This window comes from Mytilus edulis, chromosome 11 (assembly GCF_963676685.1).
Source record: "Mytilus edulis chromosome 11, xbMytEdul2.2, whole genome shotgun sequence".
Lineage (NCBI taxonomy): Eukaryota > Metazoa > Mollusca > Bivalvia > Mytilida > Mytilidae > Mytilus > Mytilus edulis.
In genome coordinates, this window is record NC_092354.1 from 45,380,730 (window position 1) to 45,399,136 (window position 18,407).

The 18,407-nt window shown below is 30.9% G+C and overlaps 1 protein-coding gene across 1 annotated transcript; it reads left to right on the forward strand.

Annotated features, from left to right (window-relative positions):
- The first annotated feature begins 16,376 nt into the window (after positions 1–16,376).
- Positions 16,377–17,921, forward strand: LOC139494302 (uncharacterized). Its single transcript, XM_071282469.1, has 2 exons — positions 16,377–16,695; positions 17,653–17,921. Exons 1-2 carry the CDS (start codon positions 16,377–16,379, stop codon positions 17,919–17,921), a joined length of 588 nt encoding a protein of 195 aa, XP_071138570.1.
- Positions 17,922–18,407: the final 486 nt, after the last annotated feature.

Here is an 18,407-nt window from a genome sequence, read left to right on the forward strand (position 1 = left end):
AACCTCCCCAGAAGTAGTACTATTTAATTTAAGCTTTTCTAATTTCTTTTCAAGGTTGATAATATAACTTTTTTGAGAATTTTTGTTTAATATTTTACTTACTTCCATTGTTAACTTTTTTATTTGTGATTTTGTTACATCCCACCAATCTTGAATTTTTTCGAACCTACTTTTTTCATTTTTTCAGGTAATGCATTATTAAATTCTTCACTTTTTATAGTATTTATATTCATTATCCATATACCCGAACCTCTCTGTATTTCATCAAGTCTTAATTTGAATGACACAAGATCATGATCGCTAAAAGGACAATGCGATATACCAACATTGTAAACTTAATTTGACAGACTTTTATCACAAAAGATATAGTCTATTCTAGACTTTGAATTTCCTCTCTGAAACGTATACCGTTTATCTTTTGGGTATCTGTCTCTCCAAATATCTGTAATTCCTTTGTACCAATATCATCACGATTATGAGAGGGATTTCTATCAATTGTTTTGTCAAAAGTACAGTTAAAATCCCCTACAAAAATATTATAATGGTATACACTATCGTCTGTAAAATTACCAAAAAAAATATGAAATGATTCAAAAAGCCGTTTCCTCTCGACGCCACTATTGTTGGCATATATATTTGAAATATTATTAATCGCACTTTCCGTTTTGATACTACATTTTTTTATTTTGCGGGTTACTATTATCAAACACGACTTTGCCCGGACAATGTTTTGTTTGTATTTGTTATTAAAATTTACCACTTTTTGGACAATTCATTCATCTGTTACCTTAAATCGACCATATTCTAAAGATATTTGTGTAGAATGTAACAGCAAACCTGTCATCGGTCTGTTGATATTTTTTCTACAATTCACTGTTAATTTGACCACATTTTTGATAATTGTATTTGATGTTACCTTAAATCGGTCATTCGATCAAGAAATTTATTTATGACAATTTTATAAGAGGTAAACTTTGAACCAAAGACACTATTATATGAAATTTTAACATTCTTAGTAAATTGTACCACGTATTTGATACTTCATTTAGATGGTACCTTGAATCGACCATATTCTTAGAATAATTGTATGGAATTGAACACCAAACCTGCCATCGATATTTTAATATTTTTCTGCATTTCACTGTAAATTTGACAATTTTTTTTATTATTGTATTTGATGTTACCTTAAATCGAACATTTGATCAAGAATCTTTTTTGATATGTATTGACAGTTGTTATACCAATAAACTTTTAAGTAATGCACCTTTATCATGAGATTGCAACTTTTTTTTATTAAATTTACCAGTTTTGGGATAAATCATCTGTTACCTTAAATCCACCATATTCTACAAATAATTGTATGGAATGCAACACAAAACCTGCCATCGGTCTGTTGATATTTTTCTACAATTCACTGTTAATTTGACCACATTTTTGATAATTGTATTTGATGTTACCTTAAATCGGTCATTCGATCAAGAAATTTATTTAATATGTATTGACAATTTTATAAGTAAACTTTGAACCAAAGACACTATTATATGAAATTTCAACATTCTTAGTAAATTGTACCACGTAAATGATACTTCATTTATATGGTACCTTGAATCGACCATATTCTTAGGATAATTGTATGGAATTGAACACCAAACCTGCCATCGATATTTTAATATTTTTCTACATTTCACTGTAAATTTGACCATACTTTTGATAATTGTATTTGAAGTTACCTTAAATCGGTCATTTGATCAAGAAATTTTACTTATAATTATTGACAATTGTAATACAAATATACTTTGAACTAGTACACTTTTGTCATAAAATGGCAACTTTTTTATATTAAAATTTACTACTTTTTGGATAATTCATTCATCTGTTACCTTAAATCGACCACATTCTAAAGATAGTTGTGTAGAATGTAACAGCAAAACTGTCATCGGTCTGTTGATATTTTTTCTACATTTCACTGTTAATTTGTCCACATTTTTGATAATATTATTTGATGTTACCTTAAATCGGACATTCGATCAAGAAATTTATTTAATATGTATTGACAAGTTCATGAGAAGTAAACTTTGAACCAAAGACACTATTATATGAAATTTCAACATTTTCAGTTAATTATACCACGTATTCGATAATTCATTTAGATGGTACCTTGAATCAACCTTATTCTTAAGATATTTGTATGGAATGGAACAACAAACCTGCCATCGATATTTTAATATTTTTCTACATTTCACTGTAAATTTGACCATACTTTTGATAATTGTATTTGAAGTTACCTTAAATCGGTCATTTGATCAAGAAATTTTACTTATAATTATTGACAATTGTAATACAAATATACTTTGAACTAGTACACTTTTGTCATAAAATGGCAACTTTTTTATATTAAAATTTACTACTTTTTGGATAATTCATTCATCTGTTACCTTAAATCGACCACATTCTAAAGATAGTTGTGTAGAATGTAACAGCAAAACTGTCATCGGTCTGTTGATATTTTTTCTACATTTCACTGTTAATTTGTCCACATTTTTGATAATATTATTTGATGTTACCTTAAATCGGACATTCGATCAAGAAATTTATTTAATATGTATTGACAAGTTCATGAGAAGTAAACTTTGAACCAAAGACACTATTATATGAAATTTCAACATTTTCAGTTAATTATACCACGTATTCGATAATTCATTTAGATGGTACCTTGAATCAACCATATTCTTAAGATATTTGTATGGAATGGAACAACAAACCTGCCATCGATATTTTAATATTTTTCTACATTTCACTGTAAATTTGACCATATTTTTGATAATTGTATTTGAAGTTACCTTAAATCGGTCATTTGATCAAGCAATTTTACTTATAATTATTGACAATTGCAATACAAATATACTTTGAACTAGTACACTTTTATCATAAAATGGCAACTTTTTTATATTAAAATTTACTACTTTTTGGATAATTCATTCATCTGTTCCCTTAAATCGACCATATTCTAAAGATATTTGTGTAGAATGTTACAGCAAAACTTTCATCGGTCTGTTGATATTTTTTTCTACATTTCACTGTTAATTTGACCACATTTTTGATAATATTATTTGATGTTACCTTAAATCGGTCATTCGATCAAGAAATTTATTTAATATGTATTCACAATTTTATGAGAAGTAAACTTTGAACCAAAGACACTATTTTATGAAATTTCAACATTTTCAGTTAATTATACCACGTATTCGATAATTCATTTAGATGGTACCTTGAATCGACCATATTCTTAAGATATTTGTATGGAATAGAACAACAAACCTGCCATCGATATTTTAATATTTTTCTACATTTCACCGTAAATTTGACAATTGTATTTGATGTTTCCTTTAATCGGTCATTTGATCAGGAAATTTTACTTATAATTATTGACAATTGTAATACAAATATACTTTGAACTAGTACACTTTTATCATAAAATGGCAACATTTTTTATATTAAAATTTACTACTTTTTGGATAATTCATTCATCTGTTACCTTTAATCTACCATATTCTAAAGATATTTGCGTAGAATGTAACAGCAAAACTGTCATCGGTCTGTTGATATTTTTCTACATTTCACTGTAAATTTGACCATATTTTTGATAATTGTATTTGAAGTTACCTTAAATCGGTCATTTGATCAAGCAATTTTACTTATAATTATTGACAATTGTAATACAAATATACTTTGAACTAGTACACTTTTATCATAAAATGGCAACTTTTTTATATTAAAATTTACTACTTTTTGGATAATTGATTCATCTGTTACCTTAAATCGACCATATTCTAAAGATATTTGTGTAGAATGTTACAACAAAACTGTCATCGGTCTGTTGATATTTTTTCTACATTTCACTGTTAATTTGACCACATTTTTGATATTATTTGATGTTACTTTAAATCGGTCATTCGATCAAGAAATTTATTTAATATGTATTGACAATTGTATGAGAAGTAAACTTTGAACCAAAAACACTATTATATGAAATTTCAACATTTTCAGTTATTATACCACGTATTCGATAATTCATTTAGATGGTACCTTGAATCGACCATATTCTTAAGATATTTGTATGGAATAGAACAACAAACCTGCCATCGATATTTTAATATTTTTCTACATTTCACCGTAAATTTGACAATTGTATTTGATGTTTCCTTTAATCGGTCATTTGATCAGGAAATTTTACTTATAATTATTGACAATTGTAAAACAAATATACTTTGAACTAGTACACTTTTATCATAAAATGGCAACTTTTTTATATTAAAATGTACTACTTTTTGGATAATTCATTCATCTGTTACCTTAAATCGACCATAATATAATAAAGATATTTGTGTATATTGTAACAACCCTGTCATCGATGTGTTGATATTTTTTCTACATTTCACAGTTAATTTGACCACATTTTTGATAATATTATTTGATGTTTCTTTAAATCGGTCATTCGATCAAGAAATTTATTTAATATGTATTGACAATTTTATGAGAAGTAAACTTTGAACCAAAAACACTATTATATGAAATTTCAACATTTCACCGTAAATTTGATAATTGTATTTGATGTTTCCTTTAATCGGTCATTTGATCAGGAAATTTTACTTATAATTATTGACAATTGTAATACAAATATACTTTGAACTAGTACACTTTTATCATAAAATGGCAACTTTTTTATATATTTAAATGTACTACTTTTTGGATAATTCATTCATCTGTTACCTTAAATCGACCATACTCTAAAGATATTTGTGTAGAATGTAACAGCAAACCTGTCATCGGTCTGTTGATATTTTTTCTACAATTCACTGTTAATTTGACCACATTTTTGATAATTGTATTTGATGTTACCTTAAATCGGTCATTCGATCAAGAAATTTATTTATGACAATTTTATAAGAGGAAAACTTTGAACCAAAGACACTATTATATGAAATTTTAACATTCTTAGTAAATTGTACCACGTATTTGATACTTCATTTAGATGGTACCTTGAATCGACCATATTCTTAGAATAATTGTATGGAATTGAACACCAAACCTGCCATCGATATTTTAATATTTTTCTGCATTTCACTGTAAATTTGACAATTTTTTTTATTATTGTATTTGATGTTACCTTAAATCGAACATTTGATCAAGAATCTTTTTTGATATGTATTGACAGTTGTTATACCAATAAACTTTTAAGTAATGCACCTTTATCATGAGATTGCAACTTTTTTTTATTAAATTTACCAGTTTTGGGATAAATCATCTGTTACCTTAAATCCACCATATTCTACAAATAATTGTATGGAATGCAACACAAAACCTGCCATCGGTCTGTTGATATTTTTCTACAATTCACTGTTAATTTGACCACATTTTTGATAATTGTATTTGATGTTACCTTAAATCGGTCATTCGATCAAGAAATTTATTTAATATGTATTGACAATTTTATAAGTAAACTTTGAACCAAAGACACTATTATATGAAATTTCAACATTCTTAGTAAATTGTACCACGTAAATGATACTTCATTTATATGGTACCTTGAATCGACCATATTCTTAGGATAATTGTATGGAATTGAACACCAAACCTGCCATCGATATTTTAATATTTTTCTACATTTCACTGTAAATTTGACCATACTTTTGATAATTGTATTTGAAGTTACCTTAAATCGGTCATTTGATCAAGAAATTTTACTTATAATTATTGACAATTGTAATACAAATATACTTTGAACTAGTACACTTTTGTCATAAAATGGCAACTTTTTTATATTAAAATTTACTACTTTTTGGATAATTCATTCATCTGTTACCTTAAATCGACCACATTCTAAAGATAGTTGTGTAGAATGTAACAGCAAAACTGTCATCGGTCTGTTGATATTTTTTCTACATTTCACTGTTAATTTGTCCACATTTTTGATAATATTATTTGATGTTACCTTAAATCGGACATTCGATCAAGAAATTTATTTAATATGTATTGACAAGTTCATGAGAAGTAAACTTTGAACCAAAGACACTATTATATGAAATTTCAACATTTTCAGTTAATTATACCACGTATTCGATAATTCATTTAGATGGTACCTTGAATCAACCTTATTCTTAAGATATTTGTATGGAATGGAACAACAAACCTGCCATCGATATTTTAATATTTTTCTACATTTCACAGTAAATTTGACCATATTTTTGATAATTGTATTTGAAGTTACCTTAAATCGGTCATTTGATCAAGCAATTTTACTTATAATTATTGACAATTGCAATACAAATATACTTTGAACTAGTACACTTTTATCATAAAATGGCAACTTTTTTATATTAAAATTTACTACTTTTTGGATAATTCATTCATCTGTTCCCTTAAATCGACCATATTCTAAAGATATTTGTGTAGAATGTTACAGCAAAACTTTCATCGGTCTGTTGATATTTTTTTCTACATTTCACTGTTAATTTGACCACATTTTTGATAATATTATTTGATGTTACCTTAAATCGGTCATTCGATCAAGAAATTTATTTAATATGTATTGACAATTTTATGAGAAGTAAACTTTGAACCAAAGACACTATTTTATGAAATTTCAACATTTTCAGTTAATTATACCACGTATTCGATAATTCATTTAGATGGTACCTTGAATCGACCATATTCTTAAGATATTTGTATGGAATAGAACAACAAACCTGCCATCGATATTTTAATATTTTTCTACATTTCACCGTAAATTTGACAATTGTATTTGATGTTTCCTTTAATCGGTCATTTGATCAGGAAATTTTACTTATAATTATTGACAATTGTAATACAAATATACTTTGAACTAGTACACTTTTATCATAAAATGGCAACATTTTTTATATTAAAATTTACTACTTTTTGGATAATTCATTCATCTGTTACCTTTAATCTACCATATTCTAAAGATATTTGCGTAGAATGTAACAGCAAAACTGTCATCGGTCTGTTGATATTTTTCTACATTTCACTGTAAATTTGACCATATTTTTGATAATTGTATTTGAAGTTACCTTAAATCGGTCATTTGATCAAGCAATTTTACTTATAATTATTGACAATTGTAATACAAATATACTTTGAACTAGTACACTTTTATCATAAAATGGCAACTTTTTTATATTAAAATTTACTACTTTTTGGATAATTGATTCATCTGTTACCTTAAATCGACCATATTCTAAAGATATTTGTGTAGAATGTTACAACAAAACTGTCATCGGTCTGTTGATATTTTTTCTACATTTCACTGTTAATTTGACCACATTTTTGATATTATTTGATGTTACTTTAAATCGGTCATTCGATCAAGAAATTTATTTAATATGTATTGACAATTGTATGAGAAGTAAACTTTGAACCAAAAACACTATTATATGAAATTTCAACATTTTCAGTTATTATACCACGTATTCGATAATTCATTTAGATGGTACCTTGAATCGACCATATTCTTAAGATATTTGTATGGAATAGAACAACAAACCTGCCATCGATATTTTAATATTTTTCTACATTTCACCGTAAATTTGACAATTGTATTTGATGTTTCCTTTAATCGGTCATTTGATCAGGAAATTTTACTTATAATTATTGACAATTGTAAAACAAATATACTTTGAACTAGTACACTTTTATCATAAAATGGCAACTTTTTTATATTAAAATGTACTACTTTTTGGATAATTCATTCATCTGTTACCTTAAATCGACCATAATATAATAAAGATATTTGTGTATATTGTAACAACCCTGTCATCGATGTGTTGATATTTTTTCTACATTTCACAGTTAATTTGACCACATTTTTGATAATATTATTTGATGTTTCTTTAAATCGGTCATTCGATCAAGAAATTTATTTAATATGTATTGACAATTTTATGAGAAGTAAACTTTGAACCAAAAACACTATTATATGAAATTTCAACATTTCACCGTAAATTTGATAATTGTATTTGATGTTTCCTTTAATCGGTCATTTGATCAGGAAATTTTACTTATAATTATTGACAATTGTAATACAAATATACTTTGAACTAGTACACTTTTATCATAAAATGGCAACTTTTTTATATATTTAAATTTACTACTTTTTGGATAATTCATTCATCTGTTACCTTAAATCGACCATACTCTAAAGATAGTTGTGTATAATGTAACAGCAAAACTGTCATCTGTCTGTTGATATTTTTTCTACATTTCACTGTTAATTTGACCACATTTTTGATATTATTTGATGTTACCTTAAATCGGTCATTCGATCAAGAAATGTATTTAATATGTATTGACAATTTCATGAGAAGTAAACTTTGAACCAAAGACACTATTATATGAAATTTCAACATTTTCATTTAATTATACCACGTATTCGATAATTCATTTAGATGGTACCTTGAATCGACCATATTCTTAAGATATTTGTATGGAATGGAACAACAAACCTGCCATCGATATTTTAATATTTTTCTACATTTCACAGTAAATTTGATAATTGTATTTGATGTTTCCTTTAATCGGTCATTTGATCAGGAAATTTTACTTACAATTATTGACAATTGTAATACAAATATACTTTGAACTAGTACACTTTTATCATAAAATGGCAACTTTTTTATATTAAAATTTACTACTTTTTGGATAATTCATTCATCTGTTACCTTAAATCGACCATTTGAAAGATATTTGTGTAGAATGTAACAGCAACCCTGTCATCGGTGTGATGATATTTTTCTACATTTCACTGTTAATTTGACCACATTTTTGATAATAGTATTTGATGTTACCTTAAAACGGTATGGAATGGAATATTATGCATGGTTTGTTTTTTAGACGGAATGTCAAATTTCCTTCCCCTCTTTGTGCAAGGGAAATCGACAATTTGTTCCACTCCCCTTATTTTCGTTCCAGGAAAAATGAATTGACATTTTCTAAATAAAAAATCATTAATAAAATGAGATTTTATTTTCATAAGATCGACTTTGTACGATAATCTAGGACTTGTACATTTCTCTAAAAGCCCAAGCATACAGTTATATTTGTTTATTTTTTCTTGTTTCAATTACCATGTACATGTATGAGGCTATGCATACATTGTATGTCACGCGAAGCAGTTGCAGACGAAAGGTAAACGAGGGTGATAAAGGATTTTATTTCACCTGTAACTGCGTGTGTGTATAAATTAATTAAAAACAAGAACAATTCGTTTGCTTATTTCTCTTTTATCGTCAAATTACTCTCAATTCACCTTCGCTCGTGTACAAACTACCTCTAACGACCGTTATAAACACAGGCTCTGTAAACGTTTAAAATAAAGCCCAGTATAACAGCTTGTTTCAAGCTCTTGAATGCAAGCACTAGCACATGGAAAGATGGCATCTAACATAATGCATAACCGTGTTTCTTGTGAGTTTTTCTCCGAAAAGCAGAGTAATTATTTGAAGCATTTAGCAACTCGAAAACATAGAGTTAATTGAATTGACACAATTTAGTGAAGCAGGAGAAGCTGGTACTTACAGTAGTCCAACGGAGAATGCAGCAAGATCAGGTGGAGATGAGAAGCCGGTTTTTACTGGGGACTTTTCCCCCATCTCAAACAGACTTGAGCTGCTGCTTTACGTGTTGCGTGGGTCTAAATATCATTGTTTTATAAGCACTTTTACGATATTGACGTTAAAAATACATCTTCTAACTATATTGTTCATGTCGAAGGCATCATGTTTCTACCACTTTTCACAGGCACTTGTTTCTATCAATGAAAGATATGGGAAGGTCAACTAATAAAGCGGACTATCCATTGGCATTACCAGATTACAACTTTTATTATATCCTATTTTACGTTGATAGTCAACCTTCCCAGGGATAGTAACAAAAGAAGTGAATCTTTTCCTTATAAACCATATTTATAATATTATAGTTTGTCGACATACAGCATGTACAGGTGCAGTTCTATTTATCAAATGTATATATTAAACAGGTTGGAGACCATTTGTAGACACACTACTATGATCTAGTTTAAAAAGACATACATTAAAACCTGTAATAAACTCTTGATTATATGTTTATGGGGGATTAGGTTTTCAAATGATTAGACTAGCGTGTAAACAATGTTAAATTAAATGCAACTTAATTTTGTTGACATAAGATATATGAAACATTATAGTTAAAAGCGTGGAACAGAAAACAAGTATTGTTTTTGTTTCTCATCTCTGTTGTAAATATTGTTACCATCGAACATCAATCATTTTATTTTAGGATGACGATGCTTTTTATTCAAAACATTTGGTGTGTTGGGATGCACCACTGGGGACCAAGGCAACTAGCCATTGGCGCAGGGTATCAGTTATTCAGAGAGTCGAACAACCCAAAATGTCGCAAATGCAGTTTGTGTGTTTGATGGGCCGAACAAAAAAGCATACATAAAGAGGGAAGATGCCCAAGTTATTCAAAAAATTATAGATTTGGGATTGTCAAACAATTGCCTTCTCAAACCAAAACAAGAGGGGATTGTCAAACAAAGAAGGACTGCACCTCAGCAAAGATGCTCAATTGGATGCAAAACATCGAGTGTTGAAATAGATAAAGCTACTAGCCATTTAAGAAAACATGGATAGATATAGGAAGATGTGGTGTGAGTGCCAATGAGACAACTCTCCATACAAATAACAATTTAAAAAGTAAACCATTATGGAGTATATTTAGAACTAAAATAATGTGATTTTATATCAGTAGAATGAGAAAAAACATCGATCAAAAGCAGTATTTAGAAATGCAAGTTCATCATTAATACCTTTGAATGTTGAACTTTGAATTGCTTTAACATTCGTAACTCCAATCATACTTCTTAACAATACGTATTTTCGACTTTGAAACACTTAAAAGCACAGTGTTTGTGTTGCATTTAGAATCAGTAATATCAAGGCTTATTACATTTCATTTTTATAATTACTAATTATGAAAAGTATATGTAGTATTGAAGACAATATGACAAAGAAGTCAGCAAATGTATATCATAGTATGGCCATCAACAATGAGCAAACAGCATACTGTACAGTCAGCTACTAAAGACCCCGAAATGACAAAAATTTAATGTAAAACAAATCAAACAAGAGTTTTACCCCAGGTACTTGACTACAGATTAGATATAACGTCCGTTAAACACTCAACCCTAGGTGTAGATGTTGGCAGATACATATAATACAATTATTACATGTCTCTGGTAGTGTTGACTAAAAAATACACGTAGACGATGGACAGGGTTATATTTAACCTGCATTCAATATCCTGTGATTTATATTCACAAAGTAATGACAGAAAAACTGATAGGATATACAGCAAGAAAAAACGACAAATAATTCATAGGCGTTGTATCATGCTCTAGTTTTGATCATGCTTAATAAACCATGTCATCTTGCAGTCTTCTGCATGGTGTATACACGTACTTACCTGTCTTTGTATATGATCTTAATTTCTGTCTCGCTAGACTGAAGTTATGTTATTTTTTCAAAAGTTAAGCTAGTGTTCGATGATTACAATAACGGTAGAGATGAAAAAAATATGTTTTTCTTTGTTTATAGTCAAAGGAATCATTCATTTTTTTCTATCTGTTATAGGATGGCTAGAAAAGTTAAAGGAATGTCTCAGAAATAGTCACCAAGGCTTCAAAGAGCAATTGAGGCAGTTCATTCAAATCAGATGTCGACCAGAACAGCAGCGGATCACTGTGGTGTTAAACATCTTTGGAATTGTCCATGTCCGTGAGAATGGTTGGAAATTTGGTGTGCAGCTTTCGCCTGATGAGGTGTATTGTATTTACCGGATTTGTTTTAGCTCACCTTCTTAAAGGTAGGGTGAGCTTTTGCAATCACATTGCGCCCGTCGTCTGTCCGTTAAGCTTGAAGGAAAATATTCTCCTCTTAAAACTACTTTGCAGGATTCATTTAAAGTTTGCATGATTGTCCCTTATGGTATTCTGCACAAAATGATTGTTTAGCTTCCAGAAAGACCGATCAACGGATGTTGGAGTTATGGCGCCTGAAACATGTAGGTAAAGGTAATTAGGTGAGCGATTCAGGTTCCTAGGAGCCTCTAGTTTATATAATTTCATTGAATTTAAGTGTTATTCTTTTGTGAACTAAAACTTAAGAACTGTCCATGGGAATGATTAAAAAATGTGCATACAGCTTCAGCATGAGGGTTTGTAATGTGTGTGTGTGCAACTTTCATTAAGGTGGAATGTCTATATCATGTTTACCAAACTTTTTATCAAGCGGGGATATTCGTGTTCTTTGGACAAATTCATATGTCCACATTTTTTTGAAAAAGTTTTTGTTTTTTAAATTTTATCATAATTCTAACTTCATCAAGAGCTAAAAATGTATAATTCTTGAAATGTCAAGTTGCCGTCATAATACCATGACATGGAGGGAGTTTCAAATACCTGTTTGATTTATACTTTCAGCAAAGTTAAATGATTATCTCTATTTTTAAGTCCCCTAATGGCGAAGCCGAAGGGGGCTATAGCTTAGAACTCTTGTCTGTGTGTACGTCTGTCTGTCTATCAGTCCCCAAAAATCAGTTTTCCACACTTTTGTAAATCGTGCTTGAAGATATTAATTTGATATTTGGTATATAGTTGAATACACATGACCAGTACAGTTCAAATTTTGTTCAGGTTGTATGACTTTTTGTTGAGTTATGGTCCTACTAAGGTCTTAGAAAATTCACACAATGATCCGTTATCCAAATGTTTTTGCGTCAGGTATATAGTTTTATTATAACCAGTTACAGATCGATTTCGAATTATGTCCTGGTGTGATGATTTTTGGTGGAGGTATAGTTGTTGGACTTGGAAAATTTATTAATTATACAAATACTGCAAACCAGGGTATTTTCGCGATTTACCAACTAAATTTACATTTCGAACGTTTTAAATAAGCTGTTTACATATTATAAAGTAAAAAAAGTTGAATACAAAATCATGTTGTGTCATATTTTCCTGACGATTATTATCTACATTGAACTTTCTTAAGTACATTTTAAGTTCTATTACATTATTGAATTATAATATTTGCATATGCGAGTTCGATAATTAACGTCCGCCCACTTTTACGGCTTTCAGTATACATGTACCATCCATGTTGTGAGTATAGTTTTTAAATGTGCAACTAGTGTCGTCGAGCCAATACACGCGTGCTGGCTTGTAAAAACAGTTACACAATTATACGTAAGAAAAGACTTGATAAAAAGAGCATCTGTTGTTCTGTTGTTAATCAGTAGACCATTATAATTTAATTTCACTTCAGACTTTTATGAATAATTTTGAAAACGAATATCTTATATAGAACATCGCATGCATCCGTCGTCTTCTTATAATGGTCCTGCTTTTTTCTTCTGATTTATGTATGCACAAGTGTTGGATACTAGTGTCCCAGAAAATATTAAATTTTACTGACTTCTATTTCCTCTTGAAATATTTGCAGCATTTTTTTTTTCGCGCTGTCAATGTTGCCACAAAAGTAGCGAAAATAAAACTGCCGCGAAATTTCCAGGTTTACGGTATTCAGTTTTCCATACTTTTTTCGTGATGATTATAGAAATTGATTTGATATTTCGTATATAGTTTTATCATGACCAGTTACAGATCATGTTCCAATTCGGTTCTGGTCTAATGATTTGTGGGTCCTTGGACTTACAAAAAAAAACCCAAAATAATCAGTAGGGGACCATGCATTGTTTTTAATATACTAAGAATGCTTGACGAATGTTTGTTTTTAGAATTCTAGTGCTACATTGTCTATTTTAAAGCCAAAATCTGCTGATCCAAGCAATTCTGATGATGACTTTGTGCGGCAATCGAGTATGGCGAGTATGGTAATGGGAAGTTTATTTGTAAGTTACATTATTATATTATTTCAAGGGAAATTGTGTGAAAAAACAACAGACTTGTGGCAGTAGACATTGTTTTTCTGTTTGTCTTTTTCATTTTTAGCCATGGCGTTGTCAGTTTGTTTTAGATTTATGAGTTTGACTGTCCCTTTGGTATCTTTCGTCCCTCTTTTAAGTATTACTAATGGTTATAGTCTCTGTTGACACTCTGGTTTTATGAAGACAAACTTTTTAGCTCACCTGGCCTTTACATGATCTAGTTATTACCATACGTATTATAAGATGATATAAAAAAAAATCTCATGGCAGCTATACTGTGAAGTTGCATACATTTTTGTTGATGGCCTTAAAAAGTTTGCATGATAATACACTTGTTCAATGGACATTTTTGTAAACAGCCTGTGATAAGATACCCAAAGCGCACAAGAGCAGTTGATATGGAAGTCAGATAAAAGAGGAGGGGACGAGTTATTTAAAAACATCATCACATCTTGACACCTACGTCAAACATGATTACAAATGTGGCAAAAAGGAAGACGGTTGGGAAAATAATGCTTTCCTCGGATGACACTGTAGATGCGGTGAGAAGTGAAATTAAGACACTTTTCGAGGATTTCAGCTATGCATATCTGCAGGTATTAATCTTAGGTGCTGCTTGGTTTGATTATAAGGCATAACGTTTTCCAGCGGTAAACGGACATAAAGAGGTGACTGAAAAGCTTACTCAACAAAAGCATTTGTTTATTCTGTATTTTTAAATTGAACTGATGGAAACGTGATGAGAATGATGTACAATGTGTTTTGCATGGACATTTCAGAGAAAAAAACTGTTTTATTTTCATTGGTAAGCAATTTTTGAGATCGGTACATGATATATTCAAACTAGTGTAAAAGATTACACAAATATTTTGTAGATAAAGAAGTGCTGTCTACTTGATTATGGACTGCTTACTAAATTGTTAATTACAATCAGCTTGTTTGTTATTTGTCAATTGTTTGTAATTCTTTGTTATTAAGCAACCCCTATAAACACTTTATAAAATTGGAATGGCTTAATGTGTGGTAAATGTTTGATTGATTGATTGTTGGTTGCTTAACGTCCAGTGGCAAATATTTCATGCATATTCAGGACGAGAACGTGTTAACAATAAATACAATAGGTAGGTTGTTGTATTTAAAGAAAGATAAATTTATATTCAGGGACTCCGTATGGATATGCCAACGAGAGCACATGAACTGCGTTCGGATTTTCCATCGCAATCATATACATTGTTTTTGGTTTAAATTAACTAAGTTGTAACACTGATACTTTATATTTGGACTTCATTAAATGAATTTGGACTTTACCAATTTGTTTATGTTTACTGTATTGAACTGCCGACTTGTGTGTGAATAAAGATATAGTACCCCACATTGTGAATCGTTCCCAAAGACGGAATCCAACTCGAAGCCATTTGCCAATATTTATCTGGAAAGATACAAAATCTTTCTTGATAATTTTGGTGGAGGCCCGAAAGTCCCAAAATTTTCAACAAAAACAAATAAGCATGTCAACTATTTATTACAAGAACAGAGATACAATGAATGACTATCTTCTTAGGAGCAAGAGAACTGAAAAAGATTTATCAAAAATCCCAGTAACACCGGTGAAATCAACGATACCGGAATCAATTAACTTGATGCCAACCAACCCTAGTCCGTTATCGGCGGCAAAAGCCATCTTGGAAAACGACGCATCAGGGGGGACTACACCTGACAAAGGCACGTCTCTTACTGATAAAACCCGTACATTGACAGAAAGGTTATTGCAGCCGTTGGCACAGCCGCCAAGCATTTCCACGCCTGACCAAGTGCCGATGCGGCAGCAACTCCCGTCACAAGAAGACCCGGAAAAGCAGCAGTTAAAGTTGCATGTTCAAAACTTGGAACGGCAGCTTCAACTGCAAATGCAGCTTAACCAGTTACAGCCGCAAGTACCACAGGCGTCCCAACCTGAATCACGGGGACCAAAACATATGGGAAACGTGACCCTGCAGAGGTTCGAGGGAAGAGGCGAAAATCCTATCAAGTTTTGGAGTCTCTTCATACAGTATTGCACCTTGTTCAGGTTCACGGATAGCGACACAGTTGGCGTGTTCCCAATGCATGTATCCAGCACTGTGCAAGACTGGTTTTATTCGCTGGAGGAAGGCGTTCGTAGGAACCTGCAGCGTCTGAAGGAGGCGTTTTTGAAGCGATTCCAGAGACGAAACCTCAAATACAGCCTCCAGCACTTAAAGCAAAATCAGTCTGAATCGGTCGATGACTACATCAATAGAATTCTGGCACAAACTTCCGACAGCAACGTTCCAGAAGCCATCCTGGTGAGCATGCTAGTTTGAGGACTGAGGCCAGATCTCGCAGCAATAGTAATGCCTCAAGTACCAAAGACACATCAACAGTTTTTGGATGCAGCCTCGATTGCGGAGAAAACGGTCCAGATGACGACGGCAAAGCCTATTGAAAATCTGACTTTGCAGGTAGCCAACATAGCCAGTATGGAGGACAGATTGTCGGCCATGTTAACGGACAAACTTAGCAGTAGCGTCGCCGAGAAGTCAGCCATACAGGCCCACAACAATAACCAGTCAAATGGACCGTACCAAAGGCAAAACTACCAACAACGACCGAAAACCATTTTCCAGCAACGAAAGTACCATAGTCCACAGAGTTCATCTTGTCAAGGATGTGGTAGGTACTGTCTAAATAGACAATCATTCCCTGCACAAAATTCAATGTGTCGGTTTTGTAAAGTTAAGGGTCATGATGTGCGTATAGTAGTATTATGACACATTATACTAAATCAACATTCATTCTCTCTCTCTATATATATATGTGTTGTTTGTGGTGTATTTAGACCCCTCTACCAAGAAATTTGTTTTGCATGCACACGTATAAAAATTGCAGTTTTTATCCAATGCAATTACAGGTTTGAACGTTGTTTTCAATTTAGACTTGTATATAATAAAAACGGAATGATAGAGTTAGATGTTCAATAGAAACACGAGAAAACACCATTTAGTGGAATATATTATTTACATAACCCAGACAAATAAAGATATTATTAATTTGATACTACACCGCAATTATATAAATATGTAAGGAAAAAATAAGTATGCATTGTTCGCAACCTATAATCAACAGCATTCGTAAAAGATATTTACTACAATTTAATTATTTTAACTATGATAACAGTGTAATATGTTATTTAACAGAAACATACAATTTTTTATTCGTTTACAAGTAATAAAATCATATTTGAAAATCGAAAGCTCGGAACCTTTCATTCTTTTAGCAAAACTTGAGTATTACGTCACAGAAACATGCATTTGTAAAAATGTTCGCACTTTCAGCAATTGTCTTTTTGAGTTCTGTTTTTTTTATCAACATCTATTATCTTTGACAAACACAAAGAATGTCAGCCTATTCCAAGAAGTTCAATATTCAGATGTGGTGTTTTGAGACAAGGGAGCTACGTAATCCACAGCTCAAAAGTTATATAAATTGTATTAATAAATTCTGAATTCAGTTTTAAGCTTTTACGGTCATGCATATACTTTTTAAATTTTATATTCATTGAGCTAAATTCGCACATGTACATGATTCTATAAATTAACTTTTTTATAATTTTTTTTCATTTTCAGATAGATTTTCTCATGTCAACGACAAAAACTAGCAGAAATGGGGATAGCACTCTCCAAGCACAAAGAAAAACAACTGAAACTCAGCTATTAACTACAAACACCATTACTGACACTCCCCAAACACAAAGAACTGAAAAACAGGCGTCAACTACACATATCATTACTGACACCAACACCATTACTGACACCGACAGAAATGAGGATATCACCACAACTGAAACGTTAACTAAGCCACCAACAACAGATACAATCACTACTCAAGCCCAAGATTAAAAATCAGAGCAAGATGATTTAAACCACCTTAAAACTTATTTCTTATGGACACTTTTGATTGTAATATGTAAGTATACAATTATTTACAACTTGTTCTACAACGGCCTGGGCAGGCTAAATTATTTTAACTGGAACATCATTTACATCCATTTGCGATGATTCATTCTTCTTCTTATTTTCTATTGGGTGATGATTGTCTTTGCCCCACTGACTAAAGATCCTCCTCTCTCGTTACGTTTTTTCCCATTAAATGTATGTTTATTTATGCTGTCGTGATAATACTTAATCCATGTTGTTACATTTGGGATATACAAGTTAGAGATATCCATGTCATAAATATTCTGTCTAATGAAAAAATGGATACTGTCGAAAATGTAGTGTTAGTGACACCGTCTTCTTCAAAAATGATGGAGTTTTCAATTCGTCGTCCAATATAAAGAATTCAATGTCAAATATTTGCGTTTTATGTATCGATAGATAATGTGG